Consider the following 26,839-nt stretch of genomic DNA (forward strand, 5'->3'; position numbering starts at 1 on the left):
CTATCTTTTTGTTTCTTTGGGATATATCGCATTTGGAGTCTTCTGATTTGGAATGCTGGCCACTTTTCCCTGTGGGAAAACCTATGTCTGTACAGGGAAGGGAGAGGGCAAGAGAGCATGACAAGAACAAGCACATTTATGTATGATATCTTTCATAATCATCTGTCCTGCTGTACACTATGAAGGTGATAAAAAGAAACAGCGTATGTTTTATTACTTATTTCAAGACTTTTCCTAAAACTCATGTGAAGGAGATAGAAGAGTTTACATTTAGACTTAGAAAAATATTAAGATTTCTAAAGAAGCAGAACTTTTTCTTCCTTATATTTCCTCAGTTGTTCTCTTTAGGAACGCTACTCACATAGCCAAGTAGAAGTGTTTCTCCCCAACCCCCACAGAAGTCTTATTATTGCAGAACTAGAGGCAAGAGTGGAAGGAAGTTGGGTCCAAAGTCCTCTTTCTGCACTCTCCCTTACTGGCAATATCTGTGCTCTGCCTGATGTGCTTCACCTACATGAAAGCAGAGGGAAAGGTGGGAGGGAGCATGTGAACTTCACAGAGTGGTGAGTCAGCTGATATAAACAAGAATGATTCAAGCACAAACATATACTTGATATTCAGGTTTCTGACTGTGCCCCTTCTACAGAAGAGGTGCCTCACACCTGTTTTGGAGCCCATCCTTTTCAGTTGCACCTATCTCCATTCTCCTGGACAAGGAAGCCCCACAAAGCCTGAAATGAGTGACAATGCTGCTCTCTTCAATAAAGCACCAACCAGATGAAACATCGGCTGAGAAGAGTAGTAGGGAGGACAAACACCACACAAACACATCCCTTTCCTGCTTCTCCTTCTCTACATGCACTCCATAAAGCTGGCAAGACACCAATCATTGCACATCTCTTTTCAAAGAGAAAAGTTAGGGACAGTTCCCTAAAATCAATCGTCGTTGTGCAGTATTCGAAAGTTAGGGTCTAAATAATCATTCAAAACACTGAAATAATGTTGAAAGGTTCTTTAAAATAGCTTTGTGGAAACAAAACATAAGCCAGAGAAAGGAGAGGAAAAAAGAAAAAAAAAAGAAAAAAAAAAAACAGGAAAAACTCAGCTGGAAAGCAGGAAATTTCCTGTCTCCAGCAAGTGATAGATCTGGTTCTGCCTCAAGCCATTCAATGATCAAAATTATTGATGGTAAAATACCTGTGAATCATATCACACAACTGTACAAAATACCCCCAACTTGGCAACACTGACTTGGTTGAATGCAAGTGTTTCTGAACCTGTTTGGTACTGGCATCTCTTCTGTTCCCTTCTGCACCAAATCTATGCCTATCGGTCTGAAATTACCTGACCAGCTACGATACTGCTCACCCATGCCCAGGCCTTATGTCTAGAAACCAGAGGACCTGACCTACCCCACTTCTGCCACAATGGTTCTTACCTGCATCTGGGACCCAATAACAGTATTATTGCAGGTCAACTCTGTTTTGTTGATTGTGTCTAGCATAGCAGTTTTGCCCACGTATTCTTTATTAGAGTTGAGATGACGCTCCAGCAAGTTCTGTACATCAGCGCTGTACTGGTTAGTAAAGGCTTCTTCGTACTGATCCGTCCAGAGCCGTATTCGATTCTCCCACCCTTCAGCTGTGTTCTCATCCAAGGCATGTGCTTCAGAAGGGGAATTCTGCACCAAACACCAAAGGGTCAACGGCTAACACACTACGGGAAAAAGCTATCCACAGTGCTTTGAGCATATGAATATGCTACAAAAAAAAGGCAAATCTATTCCAACCTAAGGAAGCGTTGGTTATGAGGCCACCTTTTTCACAACCTGCATCCTCCAGAACATTGTACAACAGTGCCACTTAGGAATCTACAGAGAACTCTGCGCAGGACTAAGACCTCCTGAGAGTTGACACTTGGCACTGTTACATACAAGAAAATTAAGCTAGTACATGGCTGGAAAAAGTTTTTTTAATCACTTTGGAAAAATTACTAAGTAGATTAAAAAAAGCAAAGGAACAGAACACACAGAAAGGCAAATAAATCTCATGTAGGCTTGTCCTACAGTCAACCCACTCATGTCCAACACAATGCTAGATGATGCTGATTGCATCTCAATCTTTGCAGTGACTGATCCCCAAACACTTCTGAACCCTCTTGGCTAAATGGTCACCAAGGTTTCAAGAAACTGAATGTAAAGCATAAGCTAACATGCAGAAGGTTATAACCGCAAGTCTTAAGTAGTGTAAAGAAGAGAGGGCAGAATTGGGTAACCTGTTCATACCATCTTATAACGGAAGGGAAAAAAGAAACTGGTAGGAAAAAAAAAAAAGCTTCATTTTTAACTTGACAATAGTTGAAATAATTCAACAAATGATATTCCAGAGGTCAGTAACTTAACTGGCTTCACAAAGGACTGACACGTATGTGACAGTGAGGTATTAGTGCCATGGACCACTGAAGAACGAGCAGTATTTTCATCATATATATTAAAAGCATTGTTTTCATGCATTTTTACCCTCTCAAGGCACTTGCGTACTATGGAGACAGGTACGTCACAGGATTGTCCTGTTTCCTCTGAGCTACCTGCTAGGAGCCACTGTCAGCTACAGAACTGGGGTCATATGGAACCAAGTGAACTTTAAGGCACATCTTGTGTTTATAGGAACACGTTTAGCTCAAAGCGCAAGTCTACTTTTTCTGTCAAATCAACTTCCTATCAGATAGCCACAACTACCAATATTGCAGAAAGTCAGAGATAAATATATCGTCCCATCCATCCATAGCAAGAGGATGCAGAGAGAAACAAGACAACACTGCTAGGGACACCCAACGTTGAACTTGTCTGTTACTTCAATGCCCAAGCTTAAAATACCTTTGATGCAATCAACTGATAACTGACTTCACAGAACTGGCCACAACCAGTTCTACATCCCTTACATCAAACATCCTACTCCCAGGTGTCATGAATCAGTCACATCTCTTGGAAAGGGATGACATTAGCTTCCAGAAAGTGATGAGGTATCTGAAGATAAAGCAAGGTTCAAGGGGCAATTCCTCTGATACCCTTTTGAACAGGCCTGCTTGCAGTGCATGGAAAGGCTTGGGATTATTCTGAGGCTGGTCCCATAATCAGAAACTCCCCAGGCAAACCAAGAGAGGCACAAAGTTACAGGGGAAAAAAACCCACCACCATCACAGAGGCTTCTCAGTTCCACTCACCTTCATCCTCAGGGACTTTCGTGAACCCTCTCGAAATGCCTGCCCCCGAACAAAGAGAGAGAGAAAAAACAAAAAGTATTACATAACTTTCCCTCACAATTAGCATCCCAGAACCACACTAGATCTTACTCCAACAGATCAACCCTTAACAAAAGACAGCAAGAATTACAGGAAGACCTACACAAGAAGCAATGGACTTGAACAAAAAGACTCCACAATGCAAATCCAGTGGAAACTGCTGAAAAGCTTGAAGACCAGGATTTCTGAACTTAAAAGGTCTGCCTCATGCTTAGTAAAAATCTAAGATCAAAACCAAAACTGTCCTGACTAACTCCACTTGCTTTGACAGAAAAACTGGCCAGCAACAGATTCAGGCTGGTTCACAACAAAAAACCTGAAGACCTTGCATGGCTCCTACTCCCAGTCTTTTATTTAATCAGTGCCTACCAGAAGAACTTCAAGGGAAACCTAACCTGGGGAAAATCACGGTAAAGCTAGCAGATGATGGGAAAGAACCAGCTGCTCACACACTTGCATTCCAATATAAGCAACCCGAAATTATTTCGGTCCCCAAACCCTCACAAACATGACAGTAAAGTCATCCCTCAACAAATGTTCATCACTACCTACATAGTTTTCCACACAGGCACTATCTCTGTCCCTGAAGAACAGTGCCAAGAAGCTCTGCAGCCCAGATTCCTTAACACAGCCTGCTAAAAAACATCATGCTACCTTTGTTTTTCATTCCATTCACAGACCACCCCTTTGCCACGAACAGGCAGACTCCAAAAGCTATTTCCCCAAATCCTAATGGTGCAGAAAGGAAAATAAGTGAGTCGAAGCTCTGAGCATGAATGGACAGCATTGGGAAATAAGGGTGGAGTTCCAGTTAAGGTAATTTTTAAACCAAGAGCCACGTATTCTAGCAGGTCACAAATACAAGGCATCACATTATTACACCAGAAAGAGTAATTCCTTATAGGACAAAAGTTTCTTGTCTACTGCCAGCTTATCAACCTGCTCTCAACAATACACCACACAGCATTTAGCAGGAACTGCAGCAACCTCTTCTCACTCTACATACCTTGATCTTTTTGGCCTTTGGAGCAGCGCGAGCTTTTTCTGTACTCCTCTTCCTCTTCTTAGGTTTGCTTCTACGGACGCGGTTGACAGTCAGCGTGATGCTTGTAGGGGTGTGCTGCGTAGCAGTGTACAACACTGTAGAGGGAGATAGCTCTTCATCCCAGCTCTCAGTTGCACTGCTGTCCCCTCCTATAGAGAGGAATGCTTTGTTAGCAACGTTTTTATTTATCCCAGAGAGAACTGCTTACCCTTATTGTCCATTTTCATCAAGATGACTTAATGACCTCAAACAGCTCTTCCCTGACAAAACTATACTGCCTCAGTTTTCCCACCCAAACTGGGAACAGGTCTCCTGAACTTCTGGTATTTCACAGAATGGCACTAATGAACACTTCCCTTTTCTGTTCACAAGATAATCTGATTTTCCCAAGAGCTAACTGAGGTGAGGCAGAAGGAGAGGAGAAAATCCCAGTGACTGGGAGGCAAAGAACATTAGCAGGCACTGATCACAGTTAAATGATTACAGCAGTCAAAAGACAAAGGTCTTGTAGAAAGAAAGCAAAAGGCACCGTTATCAGAATTACAACCTCAAGCTCACCTGACACGTTGTCCTGCTTCCGACGGCGGAGTCTGATCACCTTCCCCCTGCTCATTCCTCTGCCAAAGGAGAATGCACAATTGAAGCTGGTTTGTAGGAGTAAAGTCACTTGAAATTCAACAGGATGTCACAAGATGCGTGCCCTCAGTGGGGCCCAGGATGATAAGAACATCGATTTAACATCCTCATCTCCACTCCTGGTGCCACCAACACTTGTCAGGCTGACAACGCAAAGGAGGAGGGTCAATACTAGGCAAAGCACTGGAAAGAAGGCTCCAGTTAGCAAAAGGAAGTCTGTCCCACAGCCCAAACGTGACACAGTTTGGTATGAGAAGTCAACATGAGGAGCAGTCCAGATCTGCACTGCACCAAAGCTTACCTGCACTTTTCACACTTGAGGAGGAAACCATCTTGAGAGACACTGCAGTGGCACCAAGTGGGAATTGATTCTCCTTCTGAGGAGCTCTCACTGTCCCCGGAGTTCTCCTCATCAGGCGAGTGCAGCCCGTTCAGTTCTGCACGAGGTATAATGGTCTGGACAGGAGGAGAGGCTGGTGGCGTTGGAGGAGGAGGGGCTCCATAATTATGATCCTGAAAACAAGTATTTGCAGTACTACTTTTAACATGAAGATATGATGTCTAGAAACTGAAGTCCCAAATCCACAGTTCTCAGGTTATTAATCAACAACTGGTGTAAAACAGTAGTCTGAATTCCTCGATCTACCAAGAAAGTAAAGCAATAGCTTTCAAAGATGTTTTCTTCTGCACCAATGAATTAAATTCAAAACCTATGAAAACAACTAGGCTATTTCAACATTAACTGTTGTACTGCTAGTAATCTGAGATGACGCCAGTGGTCAAACACTAGAACCGGTTGCCCAGAGACATTGTGGAGTTTCCGTCTGTTGAGATATTCAAAACCCAACTGGACACGGTCCTGGGCAACCTGCTCAAGCAGAGTCAGCTTGAGCAGAGGGGTTGGATTAAGTGATCTCAAGAGGTCCCTTCCAGCCTCAGTGATTCTGTGACATCCTGTTCATCCCATAGTTTCAAGCCACGTTCCCACTCTTCCTGACTGTTCCTCGTTTCTCATAGTTGTAAGTTACCAATATGAAAATCTGTGCAATTCAAACAAGTACAAATTGTACACAATAAACCAAGCGGGGCATAAAATTACCACCAGGAAAACATTATAAATTCATATATATTCACACTTCGTTCAGTTAAAAATCTATCACCTAGAACACTAATAAAGCTTGCTATAGAGTATGCAAGGCTTCACAAACAGTAAACACACAAATGCAAAACGTATGGCAGAACTCAGCTGTTAACTCAGTGTTCCCTAACAAATAAGCGAAAACTCCCAAGGCTTAACAGGCAAAGAACTATGGAGCAAGGAGAAAAGAGTAAAGTAGACAGTAAAGAGCTGATTCACTGCAGAGAGAGTACTCACTGCGTAAGGCAGCCCGCGATAGCTGTGTTTCTGGGTGGCCCCATAGCCGTGGCTGGAGTACACATTCTTCTCACTGACAGCTGGACTAGCTTCCACAGACTCTGGGCTGCAGAAAGGGCCAGAAGTAAAACCCATCAATATAACATCATTTTTTAGTGCCAGTATTTCACTGCTCTTTTCTATTCAACACATGAGCGCAAAATGAAGAAACTTCATGAAATTGAGGTGTTATTATGCGCTTCACCAGGCATCATGTGTGCAGAAGCTGTACAGGATAAACCTGCTTTCAACAGAGGGAAACAACTGAGTAAGGGCCACCCCGGGTAACTCATTAAACTGAGTCTCAATCTGGGAAGTTAAAAAGATAATTAGCATGTACGAAGCTCAGTTTCCTTATAGTTGAGGAAGTTGGGTCTAGTTCAGCATTCACATCTGAACTCAGCTAGCGTAATCTCAAAGCCACTGAGCAGTACTGCCACGTTATCTCTGCAACAGCTTATTTCAAAGAGCAGCTAAGCAGCTTTCCTGTATCTGTGCTTGTTTCTCTCTCCCTCAGACAGCCGAGTCCAACGTCCTGTGATAAAGCCTGTATGAAACCTGTGGCTATCCTGACAGCAATGACCAGGAGCTGGAGATTCCCGTCACAAAAAGGCAACAAAATGCATGACCTGGACAGACAGTGGCCATAGACAAATCAGATTCGCCCTGTGCCTTCTATGTAGCAACATGGTGCGCAATGTGCTGAACAGGAAATTTGCTGCTGAGGTACAATGCACCCTTCCACCACACGGTGGTGGAAAAAAAGCAGCTAAAAAGGAAAGGTATATTCCTTAGCAGAAAGCTGCAGAAACCCTACTCAGAGAGGCGACAGCTGCAATTCAATGCAGGGAATATTAGATAATGAGGCTACAGACAGAATACCAGCAAGGAAACACACTGTCTGTTACAAGCAGGAGACACAAGCCAGCTAACCTCTGCTCAGATTAGAAGTAGGGTCCATATCAGAGTGCAGCAGAATATTACTGAATCATGTCTGCAGCTGAAATATTTTCAAAATTTTATCAGGGAGCTGAGCAAGGAGGAAAGAAAAATACAGGAAAGGAAAACTTTACCTTGGACCTCTGCTGCTCTGGTGAGATTTCGCAGGATTCTCAGTGGGTCCTATATTGTCAGCATGAATCAGGCAGTACTCAAACACCAGCGGTCAGCGGTCACGCGTGGGGCAGTGCTTAGGCACCACCCAAGAACATTAACCCCTCTGCCCTTTGGACTTCCTATTAGCTCTCGAAATCTCTGCTGCACTGAAGTTTGCCCCACCCTGGCACTAAACCTGATACACTCTCCAACGCACCAACCACCTGAGCTTCTGGCTTATTCTGGAGTAAGGTGGATCTGCCTGTGCAACATAAAGGAGCAATAATCTATCATACAAAGAACTGCAGAAAGTAGAAGACCTTAAACTACAGAAACTCCACTTCTGCAGATCAGGATTTAGGCGCATGACATGATACATTAATTTTCAATGTAACTACAACCAGCTAAATTGTCAAAAGCAGGAGATACAGGTGGCAATAACCCTCGGATGATATACGTCTTAATAAAAGACACTGTGTAGAGCTTGCCACATAATCCACCCTTGCTGGATCTCTGCAACAGTCCTTTAGGGACTTCCAGATTGGCACAGAGTTAAATCCATTCAGGTTTAATTGTATTTTCAGAAACAATATTAGAAGGAAAAAGGCCTAAACAGCAGATCCGTTCTCTCTCCAAGTCACCCACATTCCTAACTACAGTCAGCCTGGAACACCAGCAATGCTGCTGCAAGCATTAGCAATAAAACTTCAAGACTGTTGGTGCAACGGTGTCCAGGGGCAACAACGCTGGGGCCCATGCTTCCTCAGCAGCAGTCTGCCAAGGAGCTACAACAACTTCCAAAATGCAGTCAGACTAGCAGCAAAACTACTCTGCAGCTTCCATGTCACCCTCAGAAGAACACACACACACTTGACCGTTCTCATCTCCCCTTTGTATCAGAGGCTGGGGAATATGCTAAAGCTCAGCCTGAAAAGAGGGCCAGCTAGATTTCCTTTTACCTTCCCACCACCTTCGTGATACACATCTTTGAAATCAATCCCTTGTAAGAGACGAGAAGCTCAGGTACCCCAGACTTCATGCATTAAACTAGTAGAGTTTGAAAGGAGAAGCGGAGGATAGCCTTAACTTTCAACAGACTAAAGAAAGACTCTTCAGCAGTAAGTAACAGTGCATCAGTGCAAAGCCTGAAGAATAAAGTCCTGGCATTCCCAGTTTTTAGAAAACAGAGAAACTAATTCAGAAATCTTCAAAAGCCTTTTTAGAAAGTACTCCAGCCTAGCCTCAAGTTGGACCTACAAACTTCTTATAATCAGGGAAAAAGAAAATGCTTTGCAGAAGGCTTATAGACAGTCTTTTTGATATTTAAATGTTACAAGGGACATGCGTAGATATATCTGGCTCTCCTCTCTACCATGCTCAGCTCTGAAAGCAAGTGCCTAGTGCATGAGTAAACTATTTAGCACTCTTTCTCCTGTCATAAACAGTTTAAAATTCCTGCATGTTGAGTCTTTAAAGTGCTGGTGTGGGAGAAGCATGGTGACAAGCAATACTGAATGTTAAATCTCGAAAAGTGAAGGATCATATACCCACTGCAGATGAGTGATTTACTGGATTCTGACTCCCCGTTTAAAAACAACATGTAAAAATATGGGCTTTGGGATGGAATGAAGCATCACGAAGAAGAACGCCTAGAACGCGGCCAGTGCCAAGACAGACAAAAAAGAGCATTAGCAGTCTTGCAGAGAGCGCGACTGTGTACTCAAACTCTGTGCATAGTCAAATCAGGGCAAGATGGAAAGGAAAAACAATGATTCATACTCTAACCCACTGCTCTTACAGCTCAAAATTAATAGTCTTGAGCAATATCTGTTCTACATTGATGAATCTGACACGAAGGTATTTGCACAGTAGGTACCTTTAAATAATACATGGGAGAAAGCTATCTCCAAAATGCGCTTTCTAAATTTTTGTAAAGAGATGCTACGGTCTGCATTTCAAAGAAGGATGCAGGAAAGCAGGAGGCAGAAGCACACAGAAATAATCTCGCCCCCAACAAAAACATAGTACTCATCCAAGCTGACATTATTCTAACAAGGGTTTTCAGAAAAGATCACAAGGCAACATTTTCTGGATTTGAAATGTTCCTGACTCCTGCAGAAGCAGAGTCTTTTAAAACAAATGGTAAGTCATCTCCAACAGGCCTCAGAGACAGGTCTGCAGTGACAGCCCTGCACAGGGTCCTGTGGTGGGGACCCTGAAGGATTGCCCACTGAGGTGTGCTTCTTGGAACCTGCTCAGGGGCAGAAACAAAACAAAGGTGCCTGCACAGGCTGATGGTGTCTCACATCTCTGGCCAAGCTCCAAAGGGGTTCAGAAATCAGTCATGTAAGCTGGGTACTGAGTCTGAGCTAGTAGGCTCTACTGAGAGGGAGGCTCAGAACACTGATCCCTCATATAACACAGCTTTTTTGAAAAGGAGCTGGCTTGTCCCTTGCCAGTGTCAAGAAGGGGTACAGCAAACATGCAACTGCCTGCACTTGAGTATAGACTTACCAGTCAAGCTGATATAAAACCCATGGTTGAGTGCCTCATACTGCTGGAATTCTCCTTTTCCCCATCTCCTGTGACAAACTTAGCGATTTTCATAACACTGTGTTTGTTAAACACTCAGTCTGTCTCTGCATTTATCTCTCATACAGCCAGCAGACCAGCACCCCTTCCTCCTGAGTGGGGAAAGCACTGGCACTGATCCTGCAGCCCCACTCCAGGGCAGCCCTCTGACACCCTCCCCTCGTCCTCCTCCATTGGGTAACACTCACTCCGATCCTGCAGCCATGTCGGAGTAGGACGTATCTGGTGTGGTGACTCCCAGAGGGATTGCAATGCTCATGACGCCCGTCGGGGATCACGGAGTCCAGAGGGCAGCGACTGGCCGCTCCGAGGGCGGAGAGGAGCCGCAGAGCCTCGGCCAACACGTCACGGACATGGGGAAACCTACCGAGGTAGAAACAAAGCATTGCATCTCCGTTACAGGATAAAGTCTCCCTGTGTACCCCTAAAAAAGTCTTTCACATCAAAAGAAAAGCAGAAATAGGTTTCCATCAGTGACATGCCGCATCATTTTTACTTCATTGTCATATGTGGGGCCAGGGAAGAGGTAGACGGTAGCAGTTTGGTGGAGTTTTTTTGTTGTGGTGGTGGTTCCCCCCCCCCAAGTCTTGGATTGACATGCCATGAGCTGCTCTGCCATAAAGCCGATAATGACAGTCCCCTCCCCTCCCACTCCCCCAACTAAACTTAGGACTAATTATCAGATAAGCAATCTATTATCTCCTTCTGCATATAAGCAGCAGCTGTCACCTATCACCATGGGCCCTTCATCAGCATTTCCTAGCTCCTTTCCCAAACAAGTTGCAGGCAAAGCCCCATCTGGGAGGGCAACAAGACAGAGCCAAGGTGGGCTGAGCTGAGACCTCTCGCTGGAGACCAGCTTGTGTCTGCATTCACCGGGCGCATGGCGCGGGCGAGTGGCTGCCCTCACACCACCGACTGCCTCCCCCCGGCAAGCGAGGCCCGTCCTGGATTCTGCAAGGATTACTCCGTCCGGCGAGCCCTGACACGGCGGGCCCCGAGACTTTCCGAAATCCCGGCTGACACCTCCCCGCAGCAGAGCCACGTCAGACATCTGGGCGCTCGCGCACAGGCCGCTTCGGTGCGAAACACGGTGGGGCCATTGGCTCGGCGCAGGGAGCCGGGGTGAGTCACGGCGGCATCACGGGGCGCAGCCGCTGGCCGTGCCGGGGCCAGCAGGGAAGCCCACGCCCGGGCTCCGTGTTCCCTGCTGACTGCAGCGTTTTGCTATGGCGGCGAGCGAAATCGCCGATAAATGCAAACTTCCAAGGGCCGGATGGCGGAGGGAGGTAAAACGGGATCAGCGCCTCGTTATGTAAACAACCTCAATAACACAGACATTCATAAAGGAGCCATTATTCCATGCGGTTCTAAAGAAAACCCCCACGACACCGAGAAAGGCTGCACCTCAGCACATAGCAAAGGCAGATCCAAAAATCAAAGAAAACCAGTGGCAATTTAGCCATCCTCTCTGCACCTTAAACTTTAAGGGCAGCCTTGAATAACTTTCCACAGTTTTTCCTCCAGCTCCGGCAGTGCAGACGAGCCAGCCTGCGCTCGCAGCCGGCTGTCACATGCTCCCTCGGAATCTCGGGGGCTCTGCCAGCAAAACCCTCCTGGGCTACGGAGAGGTGGCGAGCCAAGTTGTGCTGTGGGTAGCGAATTTCTCACAGGGAACAGCCTTTGGACACCATAGTCCAGCCATTGTTTAATACATAAAAACCCCCAGAAACACCAAACCACACGCTCACTACGAGGGCAAGTGAAGGAAGAGTGAGAAAGTCAAAAAGTTTAAATGCCGCATGCTGTATTTGCCTTTTTCTGTCGTAAAAGGCAGGCCACTTCTCTTAGCACAAGGAAATATTTTCCTTCTTCAGTATACATCCCTAAGAGAAATCTTTCTGATAGTATGACAGGCACACAGCCAATTACAGAAGTAGTGCACATAGATTTTTTTTAAGTGGTCTGTGGCAATTCCCTGTTATGCCCCAAAGCAACGGGCTCGCAGGGAGGTGGGAGATGAAAAAGCAAACAGGCAGGACTCAGCTCACAAGCAGCTCAAACCCAGGACAGCTCAGGTGTCCTTGAGTCTGTTTTGTTTTGTTTTTAAATAAAAGGACCTTTAGGAAGTGTCTAATTTATCCTTTCTCATGCCTGTGACATTGACACCAGATGAGACAAACCACTGCTAAAACACAGCTAAAAGCCACAAACAACAATCTCTGCTTCAACTCAGTCACCCAAAACTCTGGCAAAAGGTTAAAAGAAACGGGACAGGTTTCTCAGTGTTGGAAGCATCCTTCCCCCTTCTAAGGGACATAGTAACCTTCTTTTTCCCCCTCAGAATATTTTGAAATACTTCCTTAGAATTTCTTCCTCCCCCCCATCAATCTCTTGCCTTTGCCATGACCGTACCCAGCTGGCAGCAGCCTGAGATTTCATCAGGACAAATTCCAGCCTCCTGCCTGCCTGTGACTCAGCAGAACCAGAGGATTTCAGGTGCAGCTTCTGGACTCAAGAATCACAGGGCATCTGGTCAGTCCTGGGATAACTGGAACAAGTTTTCAGCCACTTCTCATAGGAAACTCTCTTTCCATCAATGCTGTACAAACATCAGACTGTTCCGGCCTCACAATAACTCCCACTTTTGGGAAAAAGATTACTGGGAAACATGAAATACCAAACAGAAAGGTTCGACAAGGCGAATTCCAGTTCAGTTGCTTTTGTGTTGACCCAGCAGCACTTGCCCAACCATCACCGGCGCTCAGATTTTGCTGTTTGTTGCTCCTGTTTTATGTGTACGTTCAACTCCGACAATGTAACATTCAAAATGAATTGCTGAGACCAATCTCAAGTTCTGTCCAAGATCACATCACCTTCAGGCTAGATTACAGTCTGGTCTTCATGAAACTTGGCCTGGTAACACCCACAACATTACCCTGCACAGAAAACATTGGGGTTGAGATCAAAACGTTCACTCATCGAACTGGCAAATTTCCTGCATGTACAATCCTCAAGCTCCTCCCTATCTCTCCCTCCCAAAACACACAACTGTATAAGAGAAAACAGTCACATCAAATTCTCTCCAGTGCCACTGGAAGAAGTTTTCCTAAAATTCAAAGTCTTAATGAAAATTTGATGAGCTTCAGACTGCAGCACAAACTTATCTTCCTTGTGATACAATTCTTGGAATCAAACAGAAACAGGAATTTCGATGGCCTAACAGGTAAATAATACTTAGCTGGTTTTGAAAACGCAGGATTTAAAGATTTCCCTCTTCCCCCCTCCACGTTTGGCATCTACACTCCTTCCTCCTTAACCAGTCATGCCAGTATAAAGACATCTGGTCTTTCCCAACATCATCAAAGCAGCCCCGATGAGCATCCACCTGCACAGCCACTCCAGCATGGATATCCTCAACTCTCACGTGGCACGGGTCACACACCAAGGGACTCAGCGACCTTCAGACTAAAACCTTAAGTGGTTGCCTTAGCTAAAATGTAAATATGAGCCATTCAGGTATTTCTTCAGGTAACATCCCGTAATGGATGGAAAGGACTGTAATAAATCTAAGCCAGCCAAGCAAAGGTTAGGCAACACCTGCTATAACAGTGAATTTAATTTTCAAAACTCTCTTTCGGAGGCAACAGCCACAGCGCTGCACTGGCTCACTTCCTCAACCACCGCTGTCCATGTTACAAATAAAGCAGATGCAGAAAATGTACTGCTGGAAACTCTTTTCATGACTTGTGGTGTTAAAAGTCAACATTAACAGGCACGATCAAGCATGGTCAGTCAAACAGCTCACTGAAGCTTCCTCCTTCAAGATGTGGTTGTTCCCATTTTCACTAGTGTCTTGGTCTTGCAGATGCCTCTGGACACCCACGGTGTGCAACACTTGGTAACAGGCTCTACAAATATTTGAGAGAGCTGTGAAAAATTCACACTCGGACAAAAATTGTGGGCACAGCCTCACAGACTGCATGTGTTACCTAAATTCAGATGTCCAGACTCCATCACCACTTGCTGCTGGTCAGGTGATGATATGCAATCTCAGGGTTGCGGGGGGGAGAGCACTCCCCTTGCACCCTCCCACAGTCACAGGCTCAGAGGAAAGCAGTTACCAAGCAGGGGGAACACAGAGATTCAACCTGTTTCTCTGAAGTGTCAGTGCAGGTCTCTGAGTCTGTGTCTACAGAGGACTTGTTAACAATTTGCATCCAGCGTCTCATGCACTGCCGAGAATGGTAAGAAGGTAATGCTGGTACAAAACATATTGTGGACAAAATGAGAAAAGCCTTTTCGGATTATATATAACTTCAACATATGTGCCAGGGCAGGAAGAACAGGGAAATCCTCTCTGCCTGCACTGATGATGGCCATTTTTCACGTATCTCCTGATATTAGACAGCAAAGGACAAACAAGAGGTTGCCTTACCATTCCCCACACCTCTCAACAGCTCCAGTCATTGAATTCTCAAAACTGGATGTGGACCCAAGACTTTTGACAACCCAGGAATACTAGTGTCCAAATGACAACCACCATCCTCTTCTTCATGCTCAGCAACAGGCCTGCATCTATATAGGATGAGCTCCATATGTGATTCCATAAGCTGCACGTCTTTAAGCTCCCAAGCCATTACCAGTCACGTCAAATTCAAAGCATGTTTTCCTCCTGTGTCTCACACTGCCATAGGCCAGAGCTGGTGGCAAACTGGAAATAGCAGCTCTGCCATGCAGTCTTCCTTGGCATCCTCTCCATCAACCTCATCTGGGACAGAGCCAGTAAATTCTGACCAGTTCATACTTACACTGTCATCTCCATCAGTAGCAAACCTCTCTGGAAGTCGAGCAGTATAAAACATGTTAGCAGGCTTATAGATCCTATTCATTCATCTTTTCCCCTGGAAATTTCAGAATAGCCAAAATCTATGGGACATTTAATGTAAACATGAAGTGCTTCAGTGACCATACTGAAAATGTCCCATCTCATCAGCTGGTGTCACCCAAAGATACATGCAGTCCACCCAGGACCAAGCAAGCACTGCCTGTTCTTTCCAGCACACCCATAAACTCATGCCAAAGGCAGATCCTCGCAGAAGGTCAAGCACCTTTAGTGCAAAAAGAATCAGATCAAGGGGTTTTGTGTTTAAAAAGGCTACCTCAAAAATTATCAAATTCCCAGAATCTCAGATGCAATGCTCCATAAGGACACCTATACAGAGGGGGGGACAGTGCAGACAAATCCTTAACTCATTTAGCTCCAACTTGTTCTGAAACTGTATACAGATTCCTAAAAATACTTGAATTGTGCCTCAATCTACCAATACAAATCCTTAGGTCTGCTCTGAAAACAAGCTGAGTTCATTAAGCTGCAACGAAACAACTGTGCCAGTTTTAAAAATAAAATATTGACATGAGTATTTACTATTATCATTAGTATCATGTATCATCTGCTGGCTGACTGACAAAGCAAGACACCAAACCACCCATCCCAAGGGCTCTGGGAGAGCTCAGTCCTGGTCTACAACAGAAAGTACCAGGCAACACAAGTATTCATTACTAGCTACACATGCATATTGTAAAATTCAAATTATTGACAAATATAGTGCAATAGCTAAAGATTTTTCCATCTTAGAGCTTTCTTGAAACTCTCTCCTGTTTTTTACATAAGTGACTATATGCAAAAAAACAAAAAAAAAGCATGTATGTGTACATTTGGTTCAGAGTTTGCCTTGCTCTCTGGGATCTGGAGAACCATGATAAAGCACGGACAAGCTCTGAGAACAAGAATAACAACATTTAAGAATTGTTAAGTGTGTCAAAAAGCAACAACCCAGTGAGATCTGATCCTGCTGCACCAGACCTGGAGTCAAGGATAGAGGAAAGGAGAGACAGCTGCTTTTAGGATACAGGTAAATTCAAACAGCTTTGGTATCCATGGGCCCATGCCTCAGTCAAGTTGTTCCATACAAGATATGAAATCATATTAACGATTCCCATTATTCTTAAAGCACTCTATGGAAGCACTAGGAACTACCTCAACACATGTCTACGAATACAACTACTTAGCTAAAGTCAGCGTGATAAAGCTGTTCAGTGAAGGCTACGTGAGCCACGTTTAAAACTGAGGTACGAGCAAGTTAAACTGATTTTGATGAAATTTGGTAAGCAGCTGGAAACTAAAAATCTTTTGATTAAATTTACTTAAACTAGGTTTAAGCTATTTTAAGGTCATTTTCATCATGTCCATCCATGGGATTCCATCGTTTCATCTGATGAAGAAAACATCAATTTTAGTTAAACTCCTCTGCAAACTACACCCTAAGGGGCTACAAACGATGACAGTGAGCAACTGAAAGAAATTAAACCATCAAGCAGAGAATTATGAAATGCATAGTCAAGTATTCTCAGCAACTGACCCAAGACTGTGGAGATTACTCAGGAAAGCAAAAAGAATAACCTCAAAACTTTGCTGCTGTTTCATCAGTCAAGAAGTTATGCAAAACAGTTTTGCAGACAAAAAAGAAAAATCCTTTGTTTTTCTTTTGCAACGACTAAGGATTTCAGGTATTATGATAAGAAATAGAAGAAAAATTTAATAAGACATAAAGGGCGGGTAGATAAGACTCTGCTTCCAGAAATACCTTCTACAGGACAATTCAACCACATTCTTCACAGTCCAATACACTCTGGAGGCAGAGACGTCAAGACAAGAACTTGTTTAGACTTTCATAAAACATCCAATTTGCATCATGGAATCTTACTGGAAAGTTTAATTTATATCGATTTGAAATTGAAGAATAATTCCATAAACAAATACATGTCAAATTAGAAAGGGGAAGCAAATTGCAGAGTAGCCGTGATCTGCGGTAGACCAAATTATTCTGAGGTATGTTTATAGAGAGGTGGCAGGTAGACACCAGGAAACTTTGCCACCATCCCATGCTGATGACAAGGGGCCTAGCTGCATTTGCGTGGTCTGCACACACAGTCTGCGGAGTGGGATGGCAATAGAGATGCTGTTTTAAAGGAATAGAAACTTCAACGTAAAGAGAAAAGGACTATCCCATCAGAGAACTTCATCTGAAAGTCCTCATAACTTTAAGGGCCATAAACAGAGGAAATTTCCTTCATGAAAACTTCACAAGACAGTATTCTGAAAATCTAGTAACCTATATGAAATAGTGCTAACACCTTAAAAACGTTAATCATGAAAATAAAACTAAAAAAATAATGGTAATAGTGGAGAAATTCAGAAAAATCCCATAGACTCAGAATAATTAATTCTTGGCCCCTTTCTGTGATAAGAACATTGTTTTACACTGCCTCTATCTCACAGCATAACAAGTTGTTGGTGAAGATGACAAATTCTTCAAACACTGAAGTGTTTAAAAAGATATTTTCAAAAACAAAAGGAAGGTGACCCCCTGAAAACACTTTTATTTCTGCAAATGCTGTTTTCTATTCTTTCCTGAAAGATATATAGCAATGTAAGAGAAAAGAAGAATTACACATGAGACCCCACAGGAATGATGATACAAAAATTACTGAAGTAAATGAAACAGGAAGGAGGAAAACCACCTCTTTCTTCTTTCAGTTCTACAAACTTTTGATTTGGGACAGTCACGGGGGAAAACTACTCTGCAATGAAGAGAACGCATCCTAATTGCTGTGCTGGTTCTATACTCCGAGACAGTTGCTCTCTTTTCTCACAGGATGAAGGAGAACAGTCAAATGTCTGTATGTCACAAATACAAGAAATTGCAAACAAAAAGGTTCAGAACCAGTAGTTTGAGATTAAGGGCTAGACAACTAACCTCCAGTGAATCCAGCTGTGCCAGCTGATGTTACTGCTGTGACTGTCCCCTCTAAGCTTTTGCCAAAACAGCTGGCAGGAAGGAAACTTTGCCATGTCTCATCAAGCGCAGTTGATGCCAAGAAGATGGGACTGAAAGCAGAAGCAGGTAAAATACGTATTTCCTTTCAGATACTGCTATAGGGGCAATAAATTTCTGCAACAGGGCAGAGCAGACAAGTAGGAACAGCAATACTGGAAAGTACCGCTGCTCAGTCTGTCGCACCTTGTCCATACAAATCCTAGGTTTCCAGATTCAATTTAAGAGGCCTCCCTACACCAGAAAATGGCTACGGTTAAAATAAGACTCAAGATTTAATTTGAATAATGTAAATGACATCGGTTTAATCCTAGCACACCAGAGTGTTCCTTCGTTCTAGATTTTGTTGCTTGTGAACATAATAGTATTCACACGAATGGTTGTAGCTGTGTAACTATTAAACTTTCCTAAGTAGACAAACCCTAAATTAAAAAAGCTGTCAGACAACACCCCCCCTCAAAAAAATATCGCACCACCTCTAGACCTCTAAATTGTGTTTTGAAGGGATTTCAGAGAAAAGCCTATACCACATGCAAGGTCAGAGGGAAACAGAGCAATAAAGGGCAATAACTGGGATCAAATCCAAACCCAGAGAATTACAGTTCCCATGAGAATCCGGACAGTCCAGAGTCACGGGAAGTTGCTGAATATAGAAGGAGAATCAGCAGAATTGACTGGCACAGAGCAGCGTCCTGAAGTTGCAACCAGTGGAACGCTAACCACAAACAAGTTGCCAGGAATAGGATTGCAACCTCTAGCCCTAGAATTGGAAAAAAAGATTTATCCGTAATCCCACTAAATACTCTCTGCCTCACAGGTCTGGCTGTACGTCTTTTATACATCTATTTAAGGCCTCCACGTGATGAAGGCTGCCTGCCTGGCCACTCCCAGCCAGGGCAAACAACCCAGCTCCAGAGGAGACTCCAGCACCAGCTTCCAAGGCAGACGTTGCATCAGCCAGGTGTGCAGGAAGCGGCAGAGATAAAGCAGCTGTTGACGAAGGGGGCTCTCAGACGGAGGCCGCTTCAGGAATCCCACGGAAAGGATGACAGGAAGGAGAGAGACGCTCCGCACACAGAACAAGCTTCATCGGCTTCAGAAAGCCTTTGTGCTAGGGCTCCGGACCTGGCCTTTCTCCCAGAGATGATGCAACACTGAGGAACAAGGTCTGTGCCAGAGAAAACTATTCACAGGCTATGCAGATGGCAACACGGCCAAAGGATCTCGGATCAAAACATGCCAGAGCCCATCCAGGCTCCCCCCGCAGCCTCCCTCTGTGCCCCCTGGGGATCCTCCATTTCACACTGCCATCTCACTCCTGGCACGACCAGGCAGAACCAAGGGCTTCACGACAGCAAGAAAGAAGTAAAAAGGGGTTTTAAAGTCCTGCAAAAGTCACAGCTCGTCCTCTAATCTGTCAGAGGGAAGAGACTAAGCTCAAAGCCTCAGCTTTCTCAGCCGGGGATCCTCCCGTCATCGCGGCTTGCCAGCGCACGCCCGAGCTCCCCAGACACGTCCGGCAGCTCCCTGCTCGCCGCAGCCTCGGCCCTGCTCTCACACACCAGGAGACCACGCAGGGACAGCCCGGGCAGCCATGGCAACATCGCACAGTGTGGCAATCACGGAGCTGCGGCTCCCAAGCAAAGGTTCAGCTTTGCTTTCCATTATGGGACTCGCTTTGACCCTTCTCCCCCACCCAAACCACCACTGAGTGCCCTCCTGGCTCCAGCCTGGCCTCTGCGGTTTCTGACCAGCGAGGTTTGCAGCCTTGCACCTGGGCTTGAGATCATGCAAATACATTTTTCTCCGCGTTGTAAGGAAGTTACTCCAGCCTTATGTAATGCTCGTGTGCCACGTCCCAACAAACACCGGTTTGTCCGAGGCGCCTCGAATGGGAAACCGGGCTATGGAACACCTACAACCTGCGCCGCGCACAGCGAGAGTTGGATCCGCGTACTAACCGAGCTATGTAATCACCGAGAAGCATTAAAATCTGGGGAATTTTAAACAGTTAATAAGGATTTCAGTGATCTTCCAGCACTGTGGCAGGTTCCAAAGCTCAGCCCGCTGCACTGCCCCACCACATCCCATCTCAGGAAGGTCTTTGTAGGAAACACCACTGACTACAGCACTTGCCCAGGCACCAGTGCCCAGTGGCACTCCTGGTCATTTAAGATGGTTCTGAGACCCCTAGAAAATTTGCACGTTTCCTGAAGATTCAGTTTTTCTACTTAGTCAGTACGACAGTGGTAGAGAGCAATCACAAAGGCCCAAAGGCAGCGTATCCACCAGAAAGCCTCAGTTCCCCTTCCAGGGCTTCTACCCGCTTACTGATGCTGAACTATGTTTCAAAAATGTTCTTTACTGTTATTCACTTTTCTGGCTTATTTACGTCTTGTATTACACTGTATTTTGGCGCTGGCAAGGTATGTGCTGATCCCAAAATGCAGGTACCACCGACACAGCAGCCTGGCACACCCCAGCTCTGCATGTTGGCTCCTCTGTGCACAGTGGACGTTCACCCAATCGCAGTGTTAGAGTATTCAGATTTACAGAATAAGCCATCAGCAAACAACATATCGGATCATCACGCTTAAAGGAATATAACTGTTGATAAGCTATTTTGATAATTTTTTCGTAAAACAAGATAATCAAAGACTTGCTTTTACAACCACAGAGACGAAGGTGTGACACTTATTCAGGAAGCTCCCAAATACCTGCTCCACAACTGCTGGCAAGAAATGCAAAGCTCAGCGCTACAGACAGTGCTGAGAGCCACGGTCACTTCTGACTAGCCCATTTTTTGTTAACAAGATGAAAAGTGGATAATCCAGTTGAACACACTTTCAAAGTAAATGCAGATGACCAGAAATCAGCAGTCACAAACCTGCAACCAGAGGCTGAATAGGGACAAAAGTCACTTAAACCACATTTATTATTTCTTGCAGGTAAATTAGTAATTTCATCCTTTAAGAAGATTTTCTCTGTGAATGCACAGCCCTGTAACCAACCACCTTGCCTCATGTGGGTGGTAACACAGGAGCACTGACATCAAACAGTTGGCCAAGAGCGCTGGTTGTAGAGCTCACGCGAAAGCGACGCTGAGCAAGTGGTTCTGTAATACATCAATAATGAAATGCTATCTGCTACCACAACCACTGCGTTTTATGAAAGTTGAATTATGAGCAGAATAATACATTGAGGATGTTTTTGTGATCATTGCAAACACAACTAAGCACAGCTATCTACAAACACACGAAACTAAGAGGTTGAAACATGAGAGTTGCTCATGCTGAAGAGACCAACAGCCCTTCTCCAGCAAGTCATCTCCATCAGCCTCTCGATGCTGGGGACAGGGCGGTGATGACACAGCAGAGAGCGAAGGCAGGAAACAGGAAGGTTTCTTTATTGTTAAGCCTTCATAACCTCTTTTGTGTGCAGCACTTTCTGCGAGTAGCTTCTGTAGGTTAAGACAGATAGGGCTGTCTGGACAAGATGAGAAGCAGGGATTGCTGCACTAGATCTTGAAGCTGGAGGCCTTTGCTTTATGCTGTGTAGTGTCCCAACATGTTTCTGCAGTTTGCTATCCCTTAAGCCCTAAGCAAGGAAACTTGCCGTCGCTAGACAACCTCTTTCTCACTTCACGAGTAGCTCAATATATGTGACGAATCGATAGGCTTGACGTTTAGAGAGCTACTGAGTTTTGAGCTGCCTCTTGTTCCTTAGGACACAGAAGTGTTTCCTTACTGCAGAGATGAGAGTGATAGGGCTCCTCCCTGGCCAGACTCGGAGGAGGAGGAGAGGAGAGGCAGGAATGCAGCCGCACAGGAGAAGAGGTGAGAGCAGCCCAGGTAGCTGCACGTCCTCCTCTGCACAGGCGAGGACAAGCGTGCATGCTGGCAGGACTGACCAGGAGAGCTCTACCTGCACAAAGCAGCAGATTCGGAGAGCTACCAGAAGGGAATTCAAGAGCTCTGCATTTCTGCAAAGGCATCTGGAACAAGGTAATCTATGGAAATAGAGAAATGAGGCAGCCATCGAGGGAGTGGTGGAATGGACAAACGCAAATAAAAGGCACTTGAAGCACAATCAGGAGACATTACCAAACTGAGTCACTTCATTCCCCAGGTGAATTTACAAACTGAGGGAAGAGCAGAATCGCTGAAGAACTCTCATTTGGATGGCAGGAAAACCAGCAAACAAGTGCCATTAGAATACTGCTTCTGACAAATATTTAATATTGTTTCAAACACGAATAAACTTTCCAACTGAACCCAGTTAACTTGAGAGACAGAGAATATCCTACAGTACTTTAAGAATGAAACCTACCAGAAGAGCTTGTACTTACTTTGCCTCTCAGAGGAATTGTAATCATATTGCCATTGTGCAATTTTTTTAATACTGTTTCTAAAAAAGGATGAGAAAGATTTAGAGACTTCTGCTGCGGTCAACTAGAATTCAGAAACGCTCCTCTGAATACAGTGAGTGTACACAGTTACATCAGGGCTTCTCTGCAGAGGCCTTCAGAAAGCCTTACCCATATCTTAAACATCTGAAGCAATGCAGCATGGGAAAGACCGAGTTCCAACATACAAGCCACAAAGCATTAAATTTCAGAGTTCCCTTCACATCTTATGGGTCTTATGCAAGGCAGTATTCTAGCACCAGGTTAACTATTTCTCCTCTAAATTCATCTTAATTTCATCATCTTGGCTTTGACTGTGAGCGTACGTACCTGAGCTTGCGCCAACTGATCGTGGTATGAAATCTTTAAAGATTCTTAAAGTCCAGTGTCAGAAAAGGAGTATTATCATCATTAAAAAAAATATTTTAAAAAATCACAATATATTTTCTCCAGAAATAAATCAGTTGGGCCTTTAAGACTAAGATGAATGTTTGCTCCTTTCCCCTTCCCTGTAAACCGTTCCAATGTTTAATTATGATCATTGCTAAGAAGCTGCACTTCAAGATTGAATTTGTCTAACCTCAGTTGATATTGCTATGCCTTTGTCAGCAAATCTCACAAGTCCTTTTAGAGAAAGATCAAGTCCTCTCTCAATTGTCTTTTCAATAAGCTGAGTAAGTTGAGCTCCTTTAAGCCTCACATCATGAGGCTTATTTTCCAGTCCCTGGATCATTTCTGCAGCTGTCCTTTGAATTCTCTCCAAATACACTGGCATTCTTCTTGAAGCATGGAAACCAAAATTCAATTCCAGTATCAGTCTCAACGTTACTGTGTTTGTAAGATTACTTATTTTTACTTCACATCCTTTTCCTTCACTTTCTTCTTCTCCTCAGCATGCCCAAGAAATGCATTAATCCTTTCAAATAAAATACTGGCCCAAGTACCATGTAGAGGCAACTAGCTGTAAAGACCTTAAAGCCCTTTCAGCTACTGCTTTCCCAAATGCTGTTTCACAATGTACAGGTGGGTTTGCAGTTTTGCTAACAAATGCACCACCTCGCAACTGGATGGATCCATATCTTTTGCTGAAACGTGGCAAAACAATTCAGAGCTCCCTAAACATACTTTATTATCCCACTGGTCTCTCTGACAGAAGCTTTACCAAACATTTTATGCTATCCAGATAAAGAGATTCCAAAGAGCAGTAAACTAAAAGTTGATTTCATCTCACAACCTTCTATGAAGCTAGGTGCGTCCTTTCCAAGTTACAATCCCAGATGTTTTAGATCTCCACTGTTAATGCAATTTCTCCAGCACAACCATTTCTAGTGTCAGAGTGCCCTGCCTTCTTCCTCCTAACTCTTGCCCTCTCCACCCAAAACAGGCATGCCCTCCTCAACACCTACACCCAGTCTGACTTCCATAGAACCACAGAATAATCCAGGTTGGAAGGGACCTCTGAAGGTTCACTGCCTGAAACCCTCTCCTCTCCCCAAAGCAGGGCCAACTTGGATCAGGTTGCTCAGGGCTTTGCTCATTTCTTCTCCAGGGCCACTAAGTGTTTGCGTAACTATGCATTTTAAGGCCAAAAATAACCTTCTGATGATCTGACTTTCCACCTAACAAAGACTGGAAAATTTCACCTAGTCATTTCTACACTTGGCATCGCAGCTTACAAACGAGCTAGACCATGTTTGTCAAGCACAGCCCAAAAAACAGTGTATGGATTTACCACAATTCTTCGGGGGAAATTTAAAATCATGCAACAGACTGCAGCCTAGAGCTCCCCAGGCAGCATCAACCCAAGCCATTAAGTCTTCACAGTAAGCACAGTACATTTGTAGTTCTTATGAAAAACTGTAAAACTTCTTTTTAAAGCTAAAACTACATCAAACACTTTCTCAGAAGCCTTTGAAGAATGCTACCCAAGTGAAGATACAGCTCTAACTATCCCTCCGAAGCAGACTGTTCTTCCACTGCATATTAGGTTCCCCACAGTTTCATGAAACATGTATTAGTGGCAAATGTATTGATACAATTTTAAACGTTATCTTCCACGTCCACAGTGGTGAGATTTATCAGCACTTATCTTTATCAATACATTTATTTAACAACACACTCACAGGATCTGTTTCCTTGACTACCTAAGTAAGGATGTCTATCATCCCTTAAATAGCACAGAGTATCTTTCAACTCACACAGACCAGTTCCTACAAAGCTTACAAATGCTTGCTTCAGTCCCTAAAAGAATCACCCCTACCCCTCCAAAAATCCCATAATTATATAAACAAAAGATTAATGTGGACATATATTTATCCATACAAAACCATGTCATAATAGTCCAGTTATCCTCTTTTCCTTAAAGAATAGCTACATGAAATCAAAACGACTGAGAGAAGGGCTGTATTTAATGTAACAGAATGAACTACTACACTGAAATTAAGAGATGTTAGCCAAGATCCTGTGATCCTCTCGCCTTACATTCTTCCGTAAGAGTCAATTTTTGGCTCTGTCAGAGACAAACAAAACCTTCAGTCTGACTCGGGAGAGTCACTCTTGTTCTCACATTACGTTCTCTGCTCTCCTGTCTGGGACTATCAGTGCTGTATTCCCTGCCAACAGCAAGGAACCTCTTTAAACCTGGAAAAATTGTGGAACAGAATAACAACAAAAAAATCCCTTCACATGAGTAAATGAGGCTTGACAGCATGATGGATGCTGTAGGTTCACGAGTATGAAGGCGGTCCTAAGAAGACGGTTTGCGCCTGTTACAGCTTCACATAAGCACAGAAGACGCTGGTTTGCCACATTCAGGAGGGAGACGCTCAACTATTTAGATTGCAGGCGTTTTATATAAGACTGAAGATGACTAAGTCACAGCTGGACAGATTATGTTCTAGAAGAAAGCTACGCACTCCTCCCTGTACCTTAAACACCAGCGTTTCCTAATCTGCATCTTTTCTCCTTTCCCTTTCAAACACAAGACACCAAATTCTCCCAAGAAAAAATTAGCTGCAGAATATTCAGGGCAATGTGCTTTAACCAAGAGGAATTTCACATGCACCAGTCACTGTAAGGCTAATTTGATTTTGTCATTATGGAAAAACTGAGAACTATCAAGACCTCAGCTGGGTAACAGTTGGATAAGGGAATGATCTCAACGCAGGAGGAAAACAGCACAGACAGGAATTATCTTCCTGAATAATGCAGATAGACTTTGTGTACACTAAGCATCCAAACACAGTTTGCCAAGATACTCTGAAGGCCCCTTCACATAGTTTATCAGTCCTGATGGCTACAGATCAGTAGCAACATTGTTCTTAACCCAACTATTTTCTAGTACCACAACGCTAGTGGAAACAAGTGGGAAAAATACCCTGGCTCATACTACCACGCTTCTGCATCAACAATTCACATAGATTTTTTCACCCATATCCACTACATAATGCACTGCCCACCATACCTATTAACATCAATATTAAAACCACCGATCACTTTACTGAAAGAAACCAAAGGTATATACAGAAGCAACAGAGCACTACAGAACACGAACACGTGAACAGAGGTGAGGACTGGTGTGGGTGAGGCAGCAACCTAAAAAAGTCCAAGAGAAGCAATTTGCACCACTAGACCAGGAGTCAAAAAAAATAACAATAAAAAAATCCTTGTTTTACCTCCACACTGCCTATAAGATATTCTATGCAAGCTAACCCCTGTTTTGTGCCTTAATTTTCCTTTGAGTAAAATCAGAATACTACTTCTGAGATGTCACGCACAGTGTTTCTACACATGAAAGCTAGAGCTAAATCAGTAGATTAAACCAGAACAGCAGTGGGGACAAAATGCCCTGGCAGAATTGCATCTTGAACTTCAGGTGGAAAAAAAACACCTCAAAAAAAAAAATTAAATCACTGTGGTCATTTCACTTGTTTCATTTACAGCCAGTATAGGCTAAGGACCCACACACGCATCCTGGGAGAGAAGCAGCAGCCTCCCAAAAAGCGAGGATGACCAGTTTAACCAGAGCATTTTTAACCTAAGCTAAATTAAACCTTCTCCATACTAACAGAACTCCATAGCAAGTCCCATTGTTCAAGATGAATTTTCACATTTTAAACCCACATACCATTTCAGTAACAACCATCTTAAGAACTTAGGTAATTTTGTTGTATAAAATGCTGAAAAGTTTCCATTATTTTTCAAATATGTGTCAAGGCCGTTTATTTCCTCCCTCACAACCGTCTCTTCACGTAAAGCTGAAAATATCAGAACTCCTTGCAAATGTTACCCCAACACACTGACTCTCATGGGAACAGCCGACTTCACTATCGCTCAGAAAAAGGAGTGATGCCTCAAACTCTGACGCTGGAAGAGCAACAGAAAGCTACAAACTTTGCTCATGAGAACGGCCTGCTCCTAAATCACCCCCATCCATCGCCACTGTGTGAGATGGT

The 26,839-nt window shown here is 44.0% G+C and overlaps 1 protein-coding gene across 7 annotated transcripts in view; it reads right to left on the reverse strand.

The window, feature by feature from the left end:
• SETD5 (SET domain containing 5) overlaps positions 1 to 10,441 on the reverse strand; it is a 42,634-nt gene extending 32,193 nt beyond the window's left edge. For 3 of the 7 annotated variants that reach the window (XM_086618790.1, XM_009991499.2, XM_086618787.1), the window contains exons 1-7: positions 10,271 to 10,441; positions 6,357 to 6,462; positions 5,283 to 5,494; positions 4,904 to 4,962; positions 4,307 to 4,494; positions 3,223 to 3,261; positions 1,439 to 1,681 (exon numbers count right to left, since the gene is read on the reverse strand). In XM_086618790.1, coding sequence (XP_086474916.1) covers positions 1,439 to 1,681; positions 3,223 to 3,261; positions 4,307 to 4,494; positions 4,904 to 4,962; positions 5,283 to 5,494; positions 6,357 to 6,462; positions 10,271 to 10,341 — 918 coding nt within the window. In that variant the 5' untranslated portion in view covers positions 10,342 to 10,441. The remainder of the gene's footprint in view (positions 1 to 1,438; positions 1,682 to 3,222; positions 3,262 to 4,306; positions 4,495 to 4,903; positions 4,963 to 5,282; positions 5,495 to 6,356; positions 6,463 to 10,270) is intronic. The other 4 variants (XM_086618793.1, XM_086618791.1, XM_086618792.1 and 1 more) reach the window with 3 other exon arrangements.
• Between the last annotated feature and the right edge of the window lie 16,398 nt (positions 10,442 to 26,839).

Source organism: Tauraco erythrolophus, chromosome 12 (assembly GCF_009769465.1).
Source record: "Tauraco erythrolophus isolate bTauEry1 chromosome 12, bTauEry1.pri, whole genome shotgun sequence".
NCBI lineage: Eukaryota > Metazoa > Chordata > Aves > Musophagiformes > Musophagidae > Tauraco > Tauraco erythrolophus.